Source organism: Cupressus sempervirens, chromosome 4, assembly GCF_028749045.1.
Source record: "Cupressus sempervirens isolate cs-2001-9-10 chromosome 4, ASM2874904v1, whole genome shotgun sequence".
NCBI classification, from domain to species: Eukaryota; Viridiplantae; Streptophyta; class Pinopsida; order Cupressales; family Cupressaceae; genus Cupressus; species Cupressus sempervirens.
Window position 1 is genome coordinate 473,768,855 of NC_143121.1, and position 16,560 is coordinate 473,785,414.

General features: G+C 31.2%; 1 protein-coding gene across 1 annotated transcript; it reads right to left on the minus strand.

Moving 5' to 3' along the window:
• Positions 1–2,669: 2,669 nt before the first annotated feature.
• LOC149562019 (LOB domain-containing protein 1-like) lies at positions 2,670–5,024 on the minus strand. Its single transcript, XM_089823855.1, has 3 exons — positions 4,924–5,024; positions 4,645–4,809; positions 2,670–3,353 (listed from the first exon to the last, which is right to left on the minus strand). The coding sequence occupies exons 2-3, from the start codon at positions 4,807–4,809 to the stop codon at positions 3,024–3,026; spliced, it is 495 nt and encodes a 164-aa protein (XP_089679981.1). The 5' UTR covers positions 4,924–5,024; the 3' UTR covers positions 2,670–3,023.
• Positions 5,025–16,560: the final 11,536 nt, after the last annotated feature.

Consider the following 16,560-nt stretch of genomic DNA (forward strand, 5'->3'; position numbering starts at 1 on the left):
ATGTTTGGGCCCACTGACATCGCCCACATGGCTCTGTGACACTTCCGGTCCCCAATGACTGTGCTCCGGACCCACAGCATAAGATCCATGCTGGACTTACATGGACCAATGAGAGTAAAAATAAGACTTATGTCAAAATAGGTCCCACTGCAATTGTTTGAGTTCAGGTTCCTTCCATCTAGTGTGATCTCTCTTTTTCACATTCATTTCTCCAGTGATTCTGAAGATGTGATAGTCGTTGGATTATGATCCCACCTTGCTTGCAAATATACGAAGGTAAACCAATTATGCACTAAGGTTTAAACATTAATAACATGTGGACCATGAGTGGAGGACGTAGGATAAAGTCATGAGTGTCTAGAAAAATAAAAGGGGCCAAACATATGGTATGACGACCCTTCCTTAAGGCAGTATTAATAAAATATTATTTCACAATGTCATGTCATAAGATTAGAAATACTTAAGAAAATAGAAGGACCACTTTCTCACGACATGAAGACCCTCACACAAGTTCCTTAAAAGTAACTTCAAAACATAATATTCGAAGGGTTGTGTGACATCTTGCTAGGTTTTTCATGTACTTCATGTACTATTTAATGAGATCATATATCATACATTTCATTATGGATGTGGACATTATATTTAAGATTAAACTTAATTAAATAAAAATTTCATAAATGTGATTCAGTGTTTAAAAAAACCCTTAAGAAATGGAAATTATATGTATTGAATTATGTGAATGTAATGTAAAATGTTATATTGATTTCACATTTTTATCTTCTTGTTGCATAAATTTCTAAGAAAAATAAATTATTCAATAAAAAATGGTAGCATATTTAGCCTAATTTATCTTGGGTTTCGTAGCAGGGAATTTCAATCTTTGTCTAATTAAGAAATTTCTGAAAGATTAAAATGTAAGTGACTAATTTGGTTCTTGATTTATGCTTACTTAGGAATATATTGATCTTGGTGAATGTATATTATTGTTATTGTGTAAATATATAATTATGAAGTTTTGGTATTTTCTTTTGTGCAACGTATGATTGTGCGAGTGTTAGGCATGTATTGTTTTTCTTGCGTACCCTTTTCACTATAATTATGAGAACGTATGCACTTTTTTTATTAAACTTAAGTAATAGTGCTTTATCACTTGATATTTATCTATATATCCCTAAGTAGTTCAAAGATAATAATAAAATGATTAAAAATTTACTCTCTTTTTTTTCAAATTGCTTCGCAGTTTAAGGTAGGGCTTTGAACTTTATATTTTAACTAATTTAAAAATGAGTTTAAATATTTAGGTTAGAGTTGGTGTCTTTTTTTCAAAGTTGATTCTTTGAGATTTTCTTTCTTCAATGCTTGTTATTGTCTTCTTCGTGCTAATATGAAATTTCATATATCAATCACTATTATTTCTAGATTAAATTGTGTGACTCTTTTTTGGATCAACGATTCCGATCACACTGTGTGATCCATCATTGGGATGAGTAAAACAAAAGCATAAGGAATACGTGAATAACATTATTGAAAAACAAATTACAAATTTTAAATAAATTTGTGATAAACTTGGATTTATAAATTTTTATTTTTATTTTTTTCTTTTTACTAATAAAAATGAGTTAGTCATCTTGCTCTTGACACAACTATGGTTAGTGACAATATTTTTATATAAAGTTCAAGATTGTAAACAAAGTTGCACAACATAGCTAGAAAGTCTAAATTATGCAAGCAAACTAACCTAGGGGAGAGGACCTAGTACTTGAATGCTTCCAATGGTTGTGATAGGAGTTGTTCACTTGATACCTAAAGATATTAATTTAATATCCAATTTTTTTGACCACATTGTACCAATACTTGTGACTTTAAAGTTAGTACAATGCTAAGTACCTAAAATTGAATAAAATGTACTCTTAGTTATAAAAATTAACCAATGATGTGATGCCACATCAGCTATTCAACTATGGGTACCTTTTATGCACGACCATTGGTCTCAATTTTTTTTGGGGCTATTTTGGACAACTTGGCAAAAATCACGCTGATGTGGCATCTTAACGGGTGACATGGACTTGAAACCTTAGTTATAAGTAGACGACTTGCCAAGTAAGACTAGGAGTGATTTGAAATTTTTACATAAGGTTTTGATAAGCACAAAATTAGAGTGTTCAAGTACTGGGTCCTTTCCCCTACTAGGACCATCACAAAATTTTTTTGCTACTCAATATGAGAGCATGAGCTTTATAGGCTAAAACCTCTTTAGTTAATAGTGAGTATCCATTCTTTCAAATTTGTGGGAACAAATTCTAACTTATCCCTTATGATGTTAGAACATTAGAACTTGATCTATAATAGATCCTCATTTAAAACTATTCAAATAAGAACCTTTCATGAGTCTCCATCCAGAATTCATTGATCATTATTTTCATGTGATTTGAATCTTGAGCAAAATCATATAAAACAATTATAAACAGTTTGATCCAAAAATAATTTCATCCATAACGAAAAAGTCAAAATTCGGTAGGTTTTTACAGGTTGAAAATCCAAAGTAGACCACAAACGTTTCTCGATTTCGACATGGGAAAATCCAATTTTACTTGGAACAATCTGCTGACAGACAGTTTTCACGAGTGCGCGACAAGGACAGCAGGAGTGAAGAAAAATTGAGACAGAAATTTGTTGCGGTAAACCCCACTTAATTTACTTTCCTCTTTATCTGAAAATAAAAATGTAATACAATACAATACATTACGTACGCCAATTTTGCCCCATTAAACTGGCTTATTCTCTTGAGCTTATGAACAATAAATATTCTTCCCAAACTGTACGCCATGAGGTACCTCGTACAGCACTCCACTTATTTGGAGCCACAAGTATTTTTATCCTCCCTGTACTAATTTGCAGGACATAATTATTGCTCGATGCTGGGCAAAAAGAGCAAATATTAATCATGGCAGAAACTATATAATAAATAGCAGAAGATTGAATCAATTAGGGGGGAAATTGTGTCGAAGTAAACGAGACGAAGTTCATTTCCAAAGGTTTTCCCAAAGCTGATCTTGTGTATCGAATTGATAAATGGTGTCCATCTGGTAATAGTCTGGAGATGGTGTGAAGAAGAAATGATCAGGCGAAGCATCGGTACTGCAACCTGTGACAATGGCTAATAGATTGTCATGCTCTGCACGAATGTTGGCAAGCTCATCCTGCGTCTTGGCCAATTGTGCTTGCAGCTCTGCCACTTTTCTCTGAAGATCATTGATTGTTGCCGAAGATCCATTCACGGGATCTCGAAGCCTTTCGCTCGCCTCGAACACCATGCTATTTACGGCCTCCTCTCTCTGCTCCACCGCAACATCCTGCGAAATTTTCAACAATTTCTGATTATTTTACATTATAATGGAAAACAATAGTTCATTGCCGTATTTCCCACCATTTTCTAAAATCTTGGAAGATTGATGCAAATAAACAGTGTAAAACTAATATAAAATTCGAAATATTCATATTTTAACATTTAATGTCAGACTTCGAATAAGAAACTGTACCGACAGAAGAAAATTGCGACAGGCAGGTAGTCAAATTTAGGGCCTGAAGTCTTCAGGTACTCTACTTAATATTTAAAATATTACAAGTTTCGGAGGTTTTTTTAAACAGCCGCGTATGTTTCTAATTCAGAAAGCGACAGTCCAGACGTGTTGATTAAAAGAACAGACAGACCAGACAGTCGTATTTAAATACATATTTTTAAAAATAAATTCTTCATCTAACAATCTTTTAAAAATCGATCCCTCGTCCAAATATAATAATTTAAACTGAGGGCTTTCTACAAGCCGATATACCCTATGATTATGGAAAACACGAAGAAAAGAGAATATTCGCAAGCCAAAGCGAGCTTATTAGCAACTCGCCATTTCACAGATTCCATGTACATACAATACAATATTCCAGTCCAACATAAATTCTACTAAATGTGGAAAGTAGCAACGAAGATGCAAATCTTCAATATTCAAACCAGACCACAGCTTGTAACAAATAATCAGCAAATTTTCACCAAAAACGTTTGAAATCCACAACTAATGTAACTTTACTTGAAGCAATTTGATAACGTTGAATACACAATATTCGAGTCCAACATTATTTCTACTTAATGTGGAAAGCAGGAACAAAAACGCAAATCTTCAATATTCAAACCAGACCACAGGTTGCAACAAATATTCTGCAAATTTTCACCAAAAACTGTTGAAATCCACAAATAATGTGACTTTACTTGAAGCAATTTGATAACGTTGCATATACAACATTCCAGTCCTAAACAAATTCTACTTTATGTGGAAAGTAGTAAAGAAAATGCAAATCTTCACTATTTAAAACAGCAGACCACGGGTTGCCTCATTAAAAATCTGCAAATTTTCCCCAAAAACATTTGAAATCTATAAATTAAATTGAAGCAATTAGATAACGTTGCGTATACATTTTTCCAGTCCATAATTCTACTTTTTGTGGAGAGTAGTAACGAAAATGCAAATCTTCAGTATTCAAACCAGACAACAGCTTGACAACAGCTTGTAACAAATATAATCTGCAATTTTTCACCAAAAAAGCTTGAAATCCACAAACAATGACTCGCACAAGGCAAAGCTGTAACCTTACCTGAAGCAATTTGATAACGTTTCCAGTTCCGAAGACTTTGTGTACCAGCACGAATTTCTGAGGATTATTTTGGGGGAAATATGGGGCCAGGATGCAGTTTTCTCCGCATTTTTTCCTTTGCATTTTGCAGGCTGCACATGGGCTAGACGATACGCTCTCTTTCATCTGCACAATTTCAAATTCGCATATAAGAAGCTGTGAGAATTGTTAAAGATTTCGATTTCTGCGACACGCATACCTGAGCAGGAGATTGATTGAGTAAATTATAATAATAATTACCTTTGCGAATTCTTGGACAGCCGGATGAATGCAAGAAAGCGGAGCAAAGTAGAAAAAATTGATGATGCAAAGTGATAAAGGGAGTCATATATTTATGGAGAATGGGAAGGAACATGTGGACTTCAAATCCATTTCCGGGAAGTTGCGTCGTTCAAATTGACTCCGAGTAAACTCTCCGTGGCCGGCGTCCACTTTCAGTCCGCGTCACTCCAGAAATGGGCCCTTCTTTACTGTTTCCTGCTTCCGCTTACGTCAAAATGCATACGATATAATTTGATGACTTATAAATACAAGCTTTTTCTATTTTTATTAGAAATAAATTATTATTTAATTGTTTAGGGTTTGTGGATGGATTAGGTGTTTTTAGATGATTATGATTTCATTAAGTACATTTGATTTTATATTGTGGGACACCATTATATCTTTGTTTGTGACATTCTTACCTTTGAATTATTGTTTTTATCTTATATACTTTTTAATTTTTGTCTTAAAATCATGCGTTCATAGTGGTGTGGTGCTATGTTGCTTTAGTCATGTGTTAATTGTGGTGCCATGTAGCTTTTGTCCTAACTTGTCATTATTCATGACCCATATACTAGAAAGTTTAGATTGTGCACGCAATATTCTTAATGAGTCTTGCCATGTTGCTTTTGTCCTAACTTGTCATTATTTATGAGCCATATACTAGAAAGTTTAGATTGTGTACACAATATTCTTAATGAGTCTTGCCATGTTGCTTTTTTCCTAACTTGTCATTATTCATGACCCATATACTAGAAAGTTTAGATTGTGCACGCAATATTCTTAATGAGTCTTGCCATGTTGCTTTTGTCCTAACTTGTCATTATTCATTACCCATATACTAAAAAGTTTAGATTGTACACACAACACTTGAATTTGAGGATATCATCGTAAGATCATTCTTTATTTGTCGGGTAGTTCTCTACATATTTTTTCTAATAATCATGTGGTGGTTGCTATCGTTGGAATTTATTATGAGACAAAAGAAACAAAATTAAAGGATTTTTATTTTTTATTTTTTTGAGGACATCTTAAATCATTCTTTATTTGTCAACCCTTAGGGTAACTATCTACATTTTTATTTAAATAGTCATGGTGGCTGTTACTATTGTAATTCATTAGAAGGTAGAAGAAAGAATCAAAGGGATGCTCTTGTTAAAGTTAAAATTAAAGGACATTGCCCTCACACAATCCTTAGGGTGATTGTCTACATCTTTACTTAAATAATCATGGAAGCTATCACTATTGAATTAAGTACAAGGTAGAAGAACAAAACAAATGGATGTTTTATTCCTTGTTAGGTAGTTGTATGTGAAAATCTAGATGGAATTTGGAAAGTTAAACTAGTCATTGTAATTCTACAGAAAGCCATACATTCCCATTGATGCAAGGTCATAATGAATTAAAAAGAAAATTAAATACTCATTGTGAATACCTATCCAGTTGGCACAACACCCTTAATGTCAATATTGTGTATGGTTGTTATTATTTATCAAACCATAAGGCCATTTTAATGGTAGAATATTGGTCAGCATATTAAATTAATTGAGCTTTAGGTTAGACATATATTTTAGATCAATAAATAGTAAATTAGGTATGTTAGTTGTGGGAAGTTGTAATGCCCTGCTAGGGAACCCATGACAAACTAACCTAAACAATTTACAAAATTCACCTAAACAATTCACAAAATTCACTAAACAATTTGTGTTCCTTAAAAGCTTATACAATGTGAATGATACTAATGTGGAAGCAATTATAATGAGTACACATCACATACACAGAAGTGTTAAATTTCTTAAATAGATTGATTTTAAGTACAATGTTTACAACCACAAAGTATAGTCAATGAAATAACATCCACTACATAGTCCACAAGGTATGTAATAACAACCAAGTACAAATATGATACAATATTCCATAATGAACTCAAATGATACAAGATACATTATAGAAAGAAAATAATTTGAAGATAAGCTTCATAAGTCTCCAAAAGGAAGAATCAATAAAGAGGTATAACTTCTATAGGAACATCTAGCATTGGCACAAGTCTATCATAACCTGAATGGTAATTGAATCACTATCACCCAACCATGCAGAACCTAAATGGAACATTCCCATCATCTTGAGGAGATAATATCAGGTCTCACATGGATAATCAAACCATAAAATTAACATTACAATCCAAGGAAAGGGATCATAGAAACTCTCTATCTCAAGTGGTTTTACACATACAATAAAGACAGTCCTAGAGGCAACCAACTCAAATACATAAATATATATATGAAACCTAAGATTCATATGGGGAAGTGTCATCACATGACCCAACTCTAAGGAATACCATGGAAGTCTCTCTAAACCCTAAACCCCTAGTGACTCTATGTGGAATCAATAACTTTTCATGGAGATAAAGCTTACTAAGTATGCAAGACCTTGATCAAACATATTCTCTCACTCCTATCCTATCCTATACTAGTGCTCGAGGCATGGGTGAGGATCACAATAATCTTATAACTAATTTTTATGCACATTCCCAAAGTTTTCTAAGTTATCACTTATCAACATACAATGGGTTATCCTAGTAGCCACTTAAGGCCCCAACCCCCATTGCAAACTATTTCCCCACTATAACCTAGATTTAACCTACCCCAATTCTCCATTCAAAATAAAATGAGTAAAAGGATTAAAAAAATTGACAAAATATTCTCACAAAATGATAATCATGAACCAGGGTAAACTAATGGAGCATACAAGAAAATATCACATTCACACAAGAATCCACTATCCATCTCAATATGAACATTCAAAAGGTCATCCATCCCATAATGGGTATCTCACAATCATACTAACAATGCATAGTCTCATAACATGTGAATAGTGACAATCCAACATCAATACCATTCTTCTCCAACATAGAGTACATAACCAATAAAGATAATCATCCAAATCATAGAGAGAACATAGAGTAATATAATTCATAAATATAATTATGAAAATATTGAATAACATAATAGGTACAAGGTAACCAAGTAAATAAAACTTAGACAAAATAATGGGCATTACTCCTTTTTGGTTAAATAACATAATGATCAATACAAGTGGCATAACTTACAAATACACTTAAGAATGGTACATGAACTGATCATGACATAAACTAGTTACATCTACCACATAGAAATAAACCCTACAACATCTAGACCCTAAATCCTAAGGGTAAACTAACCCCCAAATAACCATCATTAAATAACACAACATAACCACATACAAGGCACATACTAAAAAAACATACAAGTTTAGTTTTGCAACAAAAATTAAGTTATCTTTGAAGTCCAATTTGACTATACAAGTGGTAAATACATAATGCCTACCCCTAGTTTACTTTTCATGTTATATTGTCGAACTCTATTAGGCTAGTTTATGATTATGTTTTATGATTGTGATACTTGGTTACCCAATTTGATTTAGATGTTATTTCATACTCAATTGATATATTTGATGAGCTACTTGGTACTTTGTTATTTCACGTGGTCATGATTATTCTTTCAATGATGATACATGTATATTCATATAGCGATTTAAGTTATTTCATGATGATAGTTAGATGGATGACTTATATGTAGTTTCTATGGTTACTTACCTCATACTTGCATGTGTATGGTGTACTTGTATGTTTTACTTTACGTTTGACATTTTTGATGTGGTTGAGAGAGGGAGCCGTAGTCACTTGCTAGTCAAGATCTACATGATGCACCACTCCTTGCTATTGCTTGTTTAGTTAAGATTATATGTACATGTACATGCTTAGATTTTATGCAAATTGAAAGTACCATATGTTTACTTCCTTAAATTACCAAGATGAGTGTGCCCTATCATAGTATCTCAATGGTAAAAGGGGAAATAATTCTTGAGTCCAAATCCTAACCCTAAGCCAATTGTCCTAGAAAGTGGGACAAGTATCTAAGTTATTTGCCCTTCTAAATTTGTCAAGTGATCTAAATTTGTGATTTTGACCCTTGAGTTTGATTCAATGCTTTCTCCTTATGATGGATTTCCTTATTTAGTTTTGTGGGTCTATTGTGATTTTCAGTATAAATTAAATCAAATAAAAAGATTATTAAATGATTTAATTTAATGAAGATTTTATAAAGAAAAATCAATTTTTAATTATATTTAATTAATTGAGAAATTAATTAAATAAAAGAATTGAATTTAAAAGATTTAATTAATGTTCTAATTTTAGCGTAATTATTTAATTTAATTTATAAATAAGAGTTTCATTTTAATAATAAACTCTAAATAGATTATTAGTTGGATAAATAAATATATTAAAAAATCATGTGATTTAATGTGTGTGTGAGAGAGAGAGTAAATTTAATAAAGGTTATTTTAATTAAAATGCAAAAAATTTGCACATGAAATTAAATTAAAATAAATAATAAAGAAAAAAGGTTTGCGTGATTGCAAAACAAAAACCCTAAATGGGGAAGGCTCTTTATTAAGAAATCAAAGCTCATTTCTCCACACACAGGTGCAAAGGGGCCAATTTTTGAGAAGAGGGTTTCATAAGAAAGGGAATTTGCTTGTGAGTTCTATGTATTCGTTTGTTTAGCATCATATCTAGGTAGGATCTTGTGGATTTTGCGCAGTAGTTTCTTTCTTTGAAATCTTCATCTTCTCCATGTCTGAATGGAATTATTTTCAAAATATATTTGGGTTGAAAGCCTCGTGAATAAATTTATTGTTCTTTGTTATGGAAACCCTAATTTGGTAAATTTTAGAGATCTGTAATTTGATTGAGTACAGTTTAGGTAGAGTTTGGAAAAGAAATCAAAATTTGATATACAAAATTCGATTGATTATTCATATTTTTCCTATCAGATCTATTAAGTAAATTTATTAAAAATAATATATTTAAATAATATAATTACCACAATAATTTAAATTACTATGATAATTTTATATTACCATATTAAAAAGATGGAAATTGTGAAATTATTTTTTATTTTTTTAGTCAAAAAAAGAAAACAAACAAATATATATATATATATATATATATATATATATATATATATATATATATATATATATATATATATATATATATATATATATATATATATATATATATATATATATATATATATATATATATATATATATATATATATAAAACACTTTATCAGTCGACGAGCCTTAAACACTTAATATTTTTAAAAAAAATTTAATTTATTAAACTTTTAATATTATTTTTTTTAAATTTAATTTAAATTAATTTAAATTAAATTAAAAGATATTGTAATATTAAATAGTCAACATAATATTATTAATAATAGTGATTATGATTATTAATAAATTAATATTATTAATTAATAGTTAATAGTTATTATTTTAATAATTAATAATAATTATTTAATTTTGATAATATTTATTTAAAATATATTTTGGATAATAAATTACAAGTTTTGGAAAAAAAATTTCCATTTTAAACCAATAAGTTATAATTGGATTATTTATTGTTAAATCTAATATTGATTTAATCAAATCATCATTATGAACTTTTAGGGATACATTTTTAGATGAAGTACAAAAACTTGAACCCTATTGTTTAATCAAAATTGTATGTTTTCAAAATCAAACAAAATCTACGAAACTACATTACTATGATGTATATTTTCTTTTGCATTGTGTTTGGGGTTGACTTAGAGTGTTAACTAGTTTTGGATGTCTACTAGAGACTTGGGGGTATTGTTCTATGATGATGTTATGGTTATATTTTCAGTCACGATCTTTTATATTCGACCATTGTGATGTATTCATGTATTTTCTACAATGATTTTGATCAGTTTTTTGTTAATGCTTTCTAGTTGCTTGTATAGAACTAAGGTGAATGGTATGATTTTCCTAGTGTAACCTTTGAGTTTTGGATCGGTTATCTTTTGGTGTACTTTCTAGTTGCTTCCATAGGACTAAGGTGAATATTGTGTTTGATCTATAGGTGCTTTCCAGTTGCTTGTAAAGGACTGAGGTGAAAATTGTGATTTTATGAGTTGTAATTTTTATGAGCTTAGGGTAGGTAATCTATATGTACATTAGGAAGTGGTTTGCAATGGAGGCCGAAGTCCTAAAGAGGCTACCTGGGTAACCAATTGTAAGTTCTTTTAATACATGGTAACATTTCATTAAATGAGAGTAAAATGAATTAATAAGAGTTAGTTTTTTTCCTCACCCATGCCTCACATGTTAGTACAAGCTAGGATGGGAGTGGAGAGGATGCTTGGTTGTGACCTTGCTTTGTTAGTATGCCTTGTCTTTATGAAAGGATACTAATGCAATCTAGAGACACTAAGGGGTCAGAATCTAGAGTGGTTGGTAGGGTAACCTTAGAGTTGGCTCATGTGATGACAGTTGCCCACTTACATAGTCAATTTCTTACATGTCTTTGTTGCCTCTGGGATTAGATGATACTTGTATCTTGGTACCTTTGAGATAGATTGCTATCAAGTTTTCCTTGACCTATATGTTGGTTATGACTTGTGGATTAATATCTGATTGAGACTTGAATTATCTCCTCAACATAGTGGGAGCAGGCCATTTAGGTTCAACAAGGTTGAGTGTTAGTGTTTCTTATACCATCAAGATCTGACAGCTGGATGTCATCACTAGATGTTCTTATGCATTTGTTGCTTCCTTTCTGATCTTATATTTCTGTTGGATGGTTATATCTTGTTGTAATATATTTGATTATTAGAGATCTTATGAGATAATGTATTTTATTCTTGATGTATATTCTTGGAGCTTTTCATACCCTATGACTTGTACAATCAATGATTATGCTTTTTGCCAAGTTGTATCTTATGTAATTTTGTATATTATTTAATTGGAATTGTACTTGTAATAATTCTTTGATGTTGATTTGTTGTGTATTGGATTTCATATTAATAAAGCTTATTTATATATGTGATTCAATATCATGGGATCTTTAAGAGATGTAATACATGTTTATGATAGTTATATGCATGTGAGTTATTACTTCTGCTATATTATCTCTTGTTGTTTTTATCTTTAAAAAAAAATGTTTGGCAAACTTAGTGAAACTTTAGGTTAATTTATTTTGTGTTCCCTAGCAAGGTGTCACATCAAATATCAAAGCTCGAGTTTCTACATTGAGAGCTTTGGGTATATTGGAATGCCACTAGATGACAACTAGTTAAACTTAAATAAAACTTGAACAACTATAAGTATCTATTACAACTTGAACACTTTGAACTTTAGACTCAATTATTTGAAACATAGAAAAATATAAAAATTGAATTACTCTTGAGTTGGATTTCAGAAATAGTTTAGATTATGATTGTGCTTTATGGTGTTATGCCTTTGTTAACTTTGTGAGAATTTTTGTTGTTCTTTCTTAGGTGTTGTAGGAAGACGGTGCTGAAGACTAAATCCATTGTTAGGGCTCGTAGCACAAGTAGAGGAAGAGGTCATGAGAGAGTTAGACATGATAGTCCTCTTCCAACTCCTAGAGAGAGTCTTGTTCAAGAGGAAAATAGGGAGGAGAACCATAGAGAAGATCATGTTGACTTAGAGGAGACTAATTTGAGACAAATGAAAAGGACGACCTTAGAGTGCCTATGTCCTCTAAGGGGTACTGATTAGGAGGGATCACATCATGCTGGGAATGAGGAGAGGTGGAGATCTAGGAGTCCTCAGAGAGACCTCCATGGTGATAGATAGAGATTAGCTAGGACCACTCAAATGAAGGACCTATAGAGGTCCATGATCAAAACCTTCAACAAGGTTGCCAAAAGATATATGGTAAAGCAGTGGTTAATTACATTAGAAATATGTTTTCCTATGCAAAACTTTGACTCTAATGTCAAAGCGAGGTATGCCATCACCCACCTAGAGCTCTTCGGGGCTACATGGTGGAACGTTAAGGAGAAGAAACTGGGAGTGAACATGAATACTATTACATGGGAGTTATTCCTTGAGAAATTTTTTCCTACTAGAGGAATGGCACCAACAAAGGGCAGATAAGTTCCATAGTGTGAGGAAGTATACTATGACCATGGTAGAGTATGAATAGAAATTCTATGAGCTCATGCCTTGTGCAGGAACCAGTGATAGTTCACCACTAATGGTTGACCACTTTATTTGGAATCTAAATAATCATCTCATTGGGGGTACAAAGGTTTTCCAACCTAAAATCATCAAGGATGTGGTACATCAAGCTATCCTTGTGGAGAAAAATGTCACCTTGGGACATGGTGATTTTGTGGGAGCACCTATAGCATTAGGGTCCAAAGGTAATCATGGAGTGGGTAGAAGTAGGAAGCCTCTTTCTGCTGGAGGTAATCAACAACACCAGCAAGGAGGATCTTATCCTTAAGCATAGAGTGGTGGTGGTGGTTCAGACTCTAGGGATTTTTAGTACTCTCGTCATAATAAGTGAAACTAGTATGACCAGCCATCATAGAGTACTCATTCTTTTGCTAGTAGGGATAGTTTTTAGTAGTCCAGTGCACCTAGAGTACAAAGGAGTTTTGATGGAGAATGTTTTTCATGCAGACAACATGGACACAAGTCATCCCATTTTTCTCAATAGGAATCACAATTCTTGGATCAAAGATCTACAATGTTAGAACCCATGGTTGGAGATATGGGTAGATCGCAGCATGTGTTTTTAGTGGAGTCTTATCCTCCTATAGGAGGAGAGGGTTCAACAAGACCCGCACTGTGAGTGCTAGAGTTTTTATCTTTCTTGTAGGCTTCCATGAGTAAGCCTAAATCTAGGGTTGGTGGATGTAATGCCTACCCCTAGTTTACTTTTCATGATATATTGTCGAGTTCTGTTAGGCTACTTTTATGATTATGATTTATGATTGTGGTACTTGGTTACCCAATTTGATTTAGATATTCTCTCATACACAGTTGATATATTTGATGAGCTACTTAATAATCATTTATTTTATGTGTTTGTGATTATTCTTTTGATGATGATACATGTATGTTCATATAGCAATTTCAGTTATTTCATGATGATAGTTAAATGGATGATTTATATGTAGTGTCTATAGTTACTTACCCCATACTTGCATGTATATGGTATACTTGTATGTTTTACCTTGTGTTTGATGTTTCTGATGTGGTTGACGGAGGGAGTTGTAGTCACCTACTAGTCAAGATCTACATGATGCATGACTCCCTACCATTACATGTTTAGTTTAGATTATATGTATATGTATATGTACATGCTCAGATTTTATGCAAATTATAGGTACCAAGCATTGACATCCCTGAATTGCCATGATGAACATGCCCTATTGCAATATCACAATGGTAAAAGAGGGGGGATAATTCTTGAGTCCAAATCCTAACCCTAAGCCAATTTTCCTAAAAAGTAGGAATAGTATCTAAGTTATTTACCATTCCAAATTTGTCAACTAATGTGAATTCATGATTTTGACCCTTGAGTATGATTTAGTGCTGTGTCCTTATGATGGGTTTTCTTATTTATTTTTGTGGGTATGTTGTGATTTTTAGCTAAAATTAAATCAAATAAAAAGATTATTACATTATTCAATTAAACGAAGATTTTATAAAGAAAAATCAATTTTTACTTATATTTAATTGATTGAGAAATTAATTTAATAAAAGAACTAAATTCAAATGATTTAGTTAAAGTTCTAATTTTGTCATAATTATATTTATTTAATATAATAATAATTTATTTAGGAGTATCATTTTAATAGTAAACTCTAAATATTATTATTAGTTGAATTAATAAATATATTAATACATATCTTGTGATTTAATAAAAGATATATATATATATATATATATATAGAGAGAGAGAGAGAGAGAGAGAGAGAGAGAGAGAGAGGTTATTTTAATTAAAATACAAAATTTTTGCACATGAAATTAGAATAAAATAAAATAATATAGAAAAATGGTTCGTGTGATTACAAAACCCTAAATGGGGAAGGTTCTTTATTAAAGAATTAGAGCTCATTTCTCCACACAAAGGTTCAGAGGAGCCAATTTCTGAGAAGAGGGTTTCGAAAGAAAGAAAATTTTCTTGCGAGTTTTATGCATTCTTTTGTTTAGTATCAAATCTAGGTAGGATCTTGTGAATTTTGCACAGTAGTTTCTTTGTTTGAAATCTATGTCTTCTCCATATCCAAATGGAATTATTTTTAGTATGTATTCAAGTTGAAACCCTTGTGGATAAATTTATTGTTCTTTGTTATGGAAACCCTTGTTTGGTAAATTTTAGAGATCTACAATTGAATTGAGTACAATTTGGGCAGGGTTTGAAAAAGAGATCAAAATTTGATATACAAAATTCAATTGATTATTTGTGTTTTTCTGATTAGATCTATTATGTAAGTTTATTAAAAATAATATAATTACCACATTAATTTAAAATTACTGTGATAATTATATTACAATACTAAAAAGATGGAAATTGCAAAATTGGTTTTGATTTTTTTTATTTAAAAAAATAATTAAAAATATATATTTATAAAAAAAATGTGGGTGGGGCCACCAACCCCACCCACCTATGACTACCACACAGTAGCTACTACTGTCGTAGTAGTAGAAACTGCCATTAGGCAATATGCTATTACTACCACAACAACAACATTGTACCACGACAATACTTTATCAGCCAGGTGAGCCTTAAATGTTTATCTTAATATTTTTTTAAATTAAATTAAATTAATTAAATCAAAAGATATTATAATATTAAATAGTCAATATTATATTATTAATAATAGTAATTATTATTATTAATAAATTAATATTATTTATTAATAGTTAATAGTTATTATTTTAATAATTACTTAATTTTGATAATATTTATTTAAAACATATTTTGGTTAATAAATTGCAAGTTTCAGAAAATGGATTCCCGTTTTAAACCAATAAGTTATTATTGGATTATTTATTGTTTTGATTAAGTAAAAACAAGCTTTAAAGGACCCAAAACCTTTTACATAGTATCAAACAGAAAAGCAAAGAAAGCCCATGAGGAACTGTGCATCAACACTAAAAAACAATACAAACTATGACAAGTAGCCTTAATACATCAGATAGGAAAATACAACACCAAGACAGAGCTACAAGGTCTTTAGTAAATTAGTCACCTGACCTGCAAGGATATTCATGTTCATAGCAAAGGCCTTCAACTTATCAATTTCTTTGTCATCCATAACCTCTTTTTTTTTTGAATTATCCCTAGTGCATTTATTGGGGCTTTGATCCTCTTTCATGTCCTTAAAAACTTGGATTATTCATTGTTAAATCTAATATTGATTTAATTAAATGATCATTATGAACTTTTAAGGATACATTTTAAAATGAAGTATGTAAACTTTAACCCTACTATTTAATCAAAATCATATGTTTTCAAAATCAAACAAATCTATGAAACTACACTGCTATAATGTATGTTTTCTTTTGTATGTTGGGTTTGGGGTTGATTTAGAGTGTTGACCAATTTTGGATGTCTACCAAAGGTTTGGGGGTTTTGTTCTATAATGATGTTATGGTTATATTTTCAGTCATGATCTTTTAAACCTGACCATTGTGATGTAGTCACATATTTTCTATGAT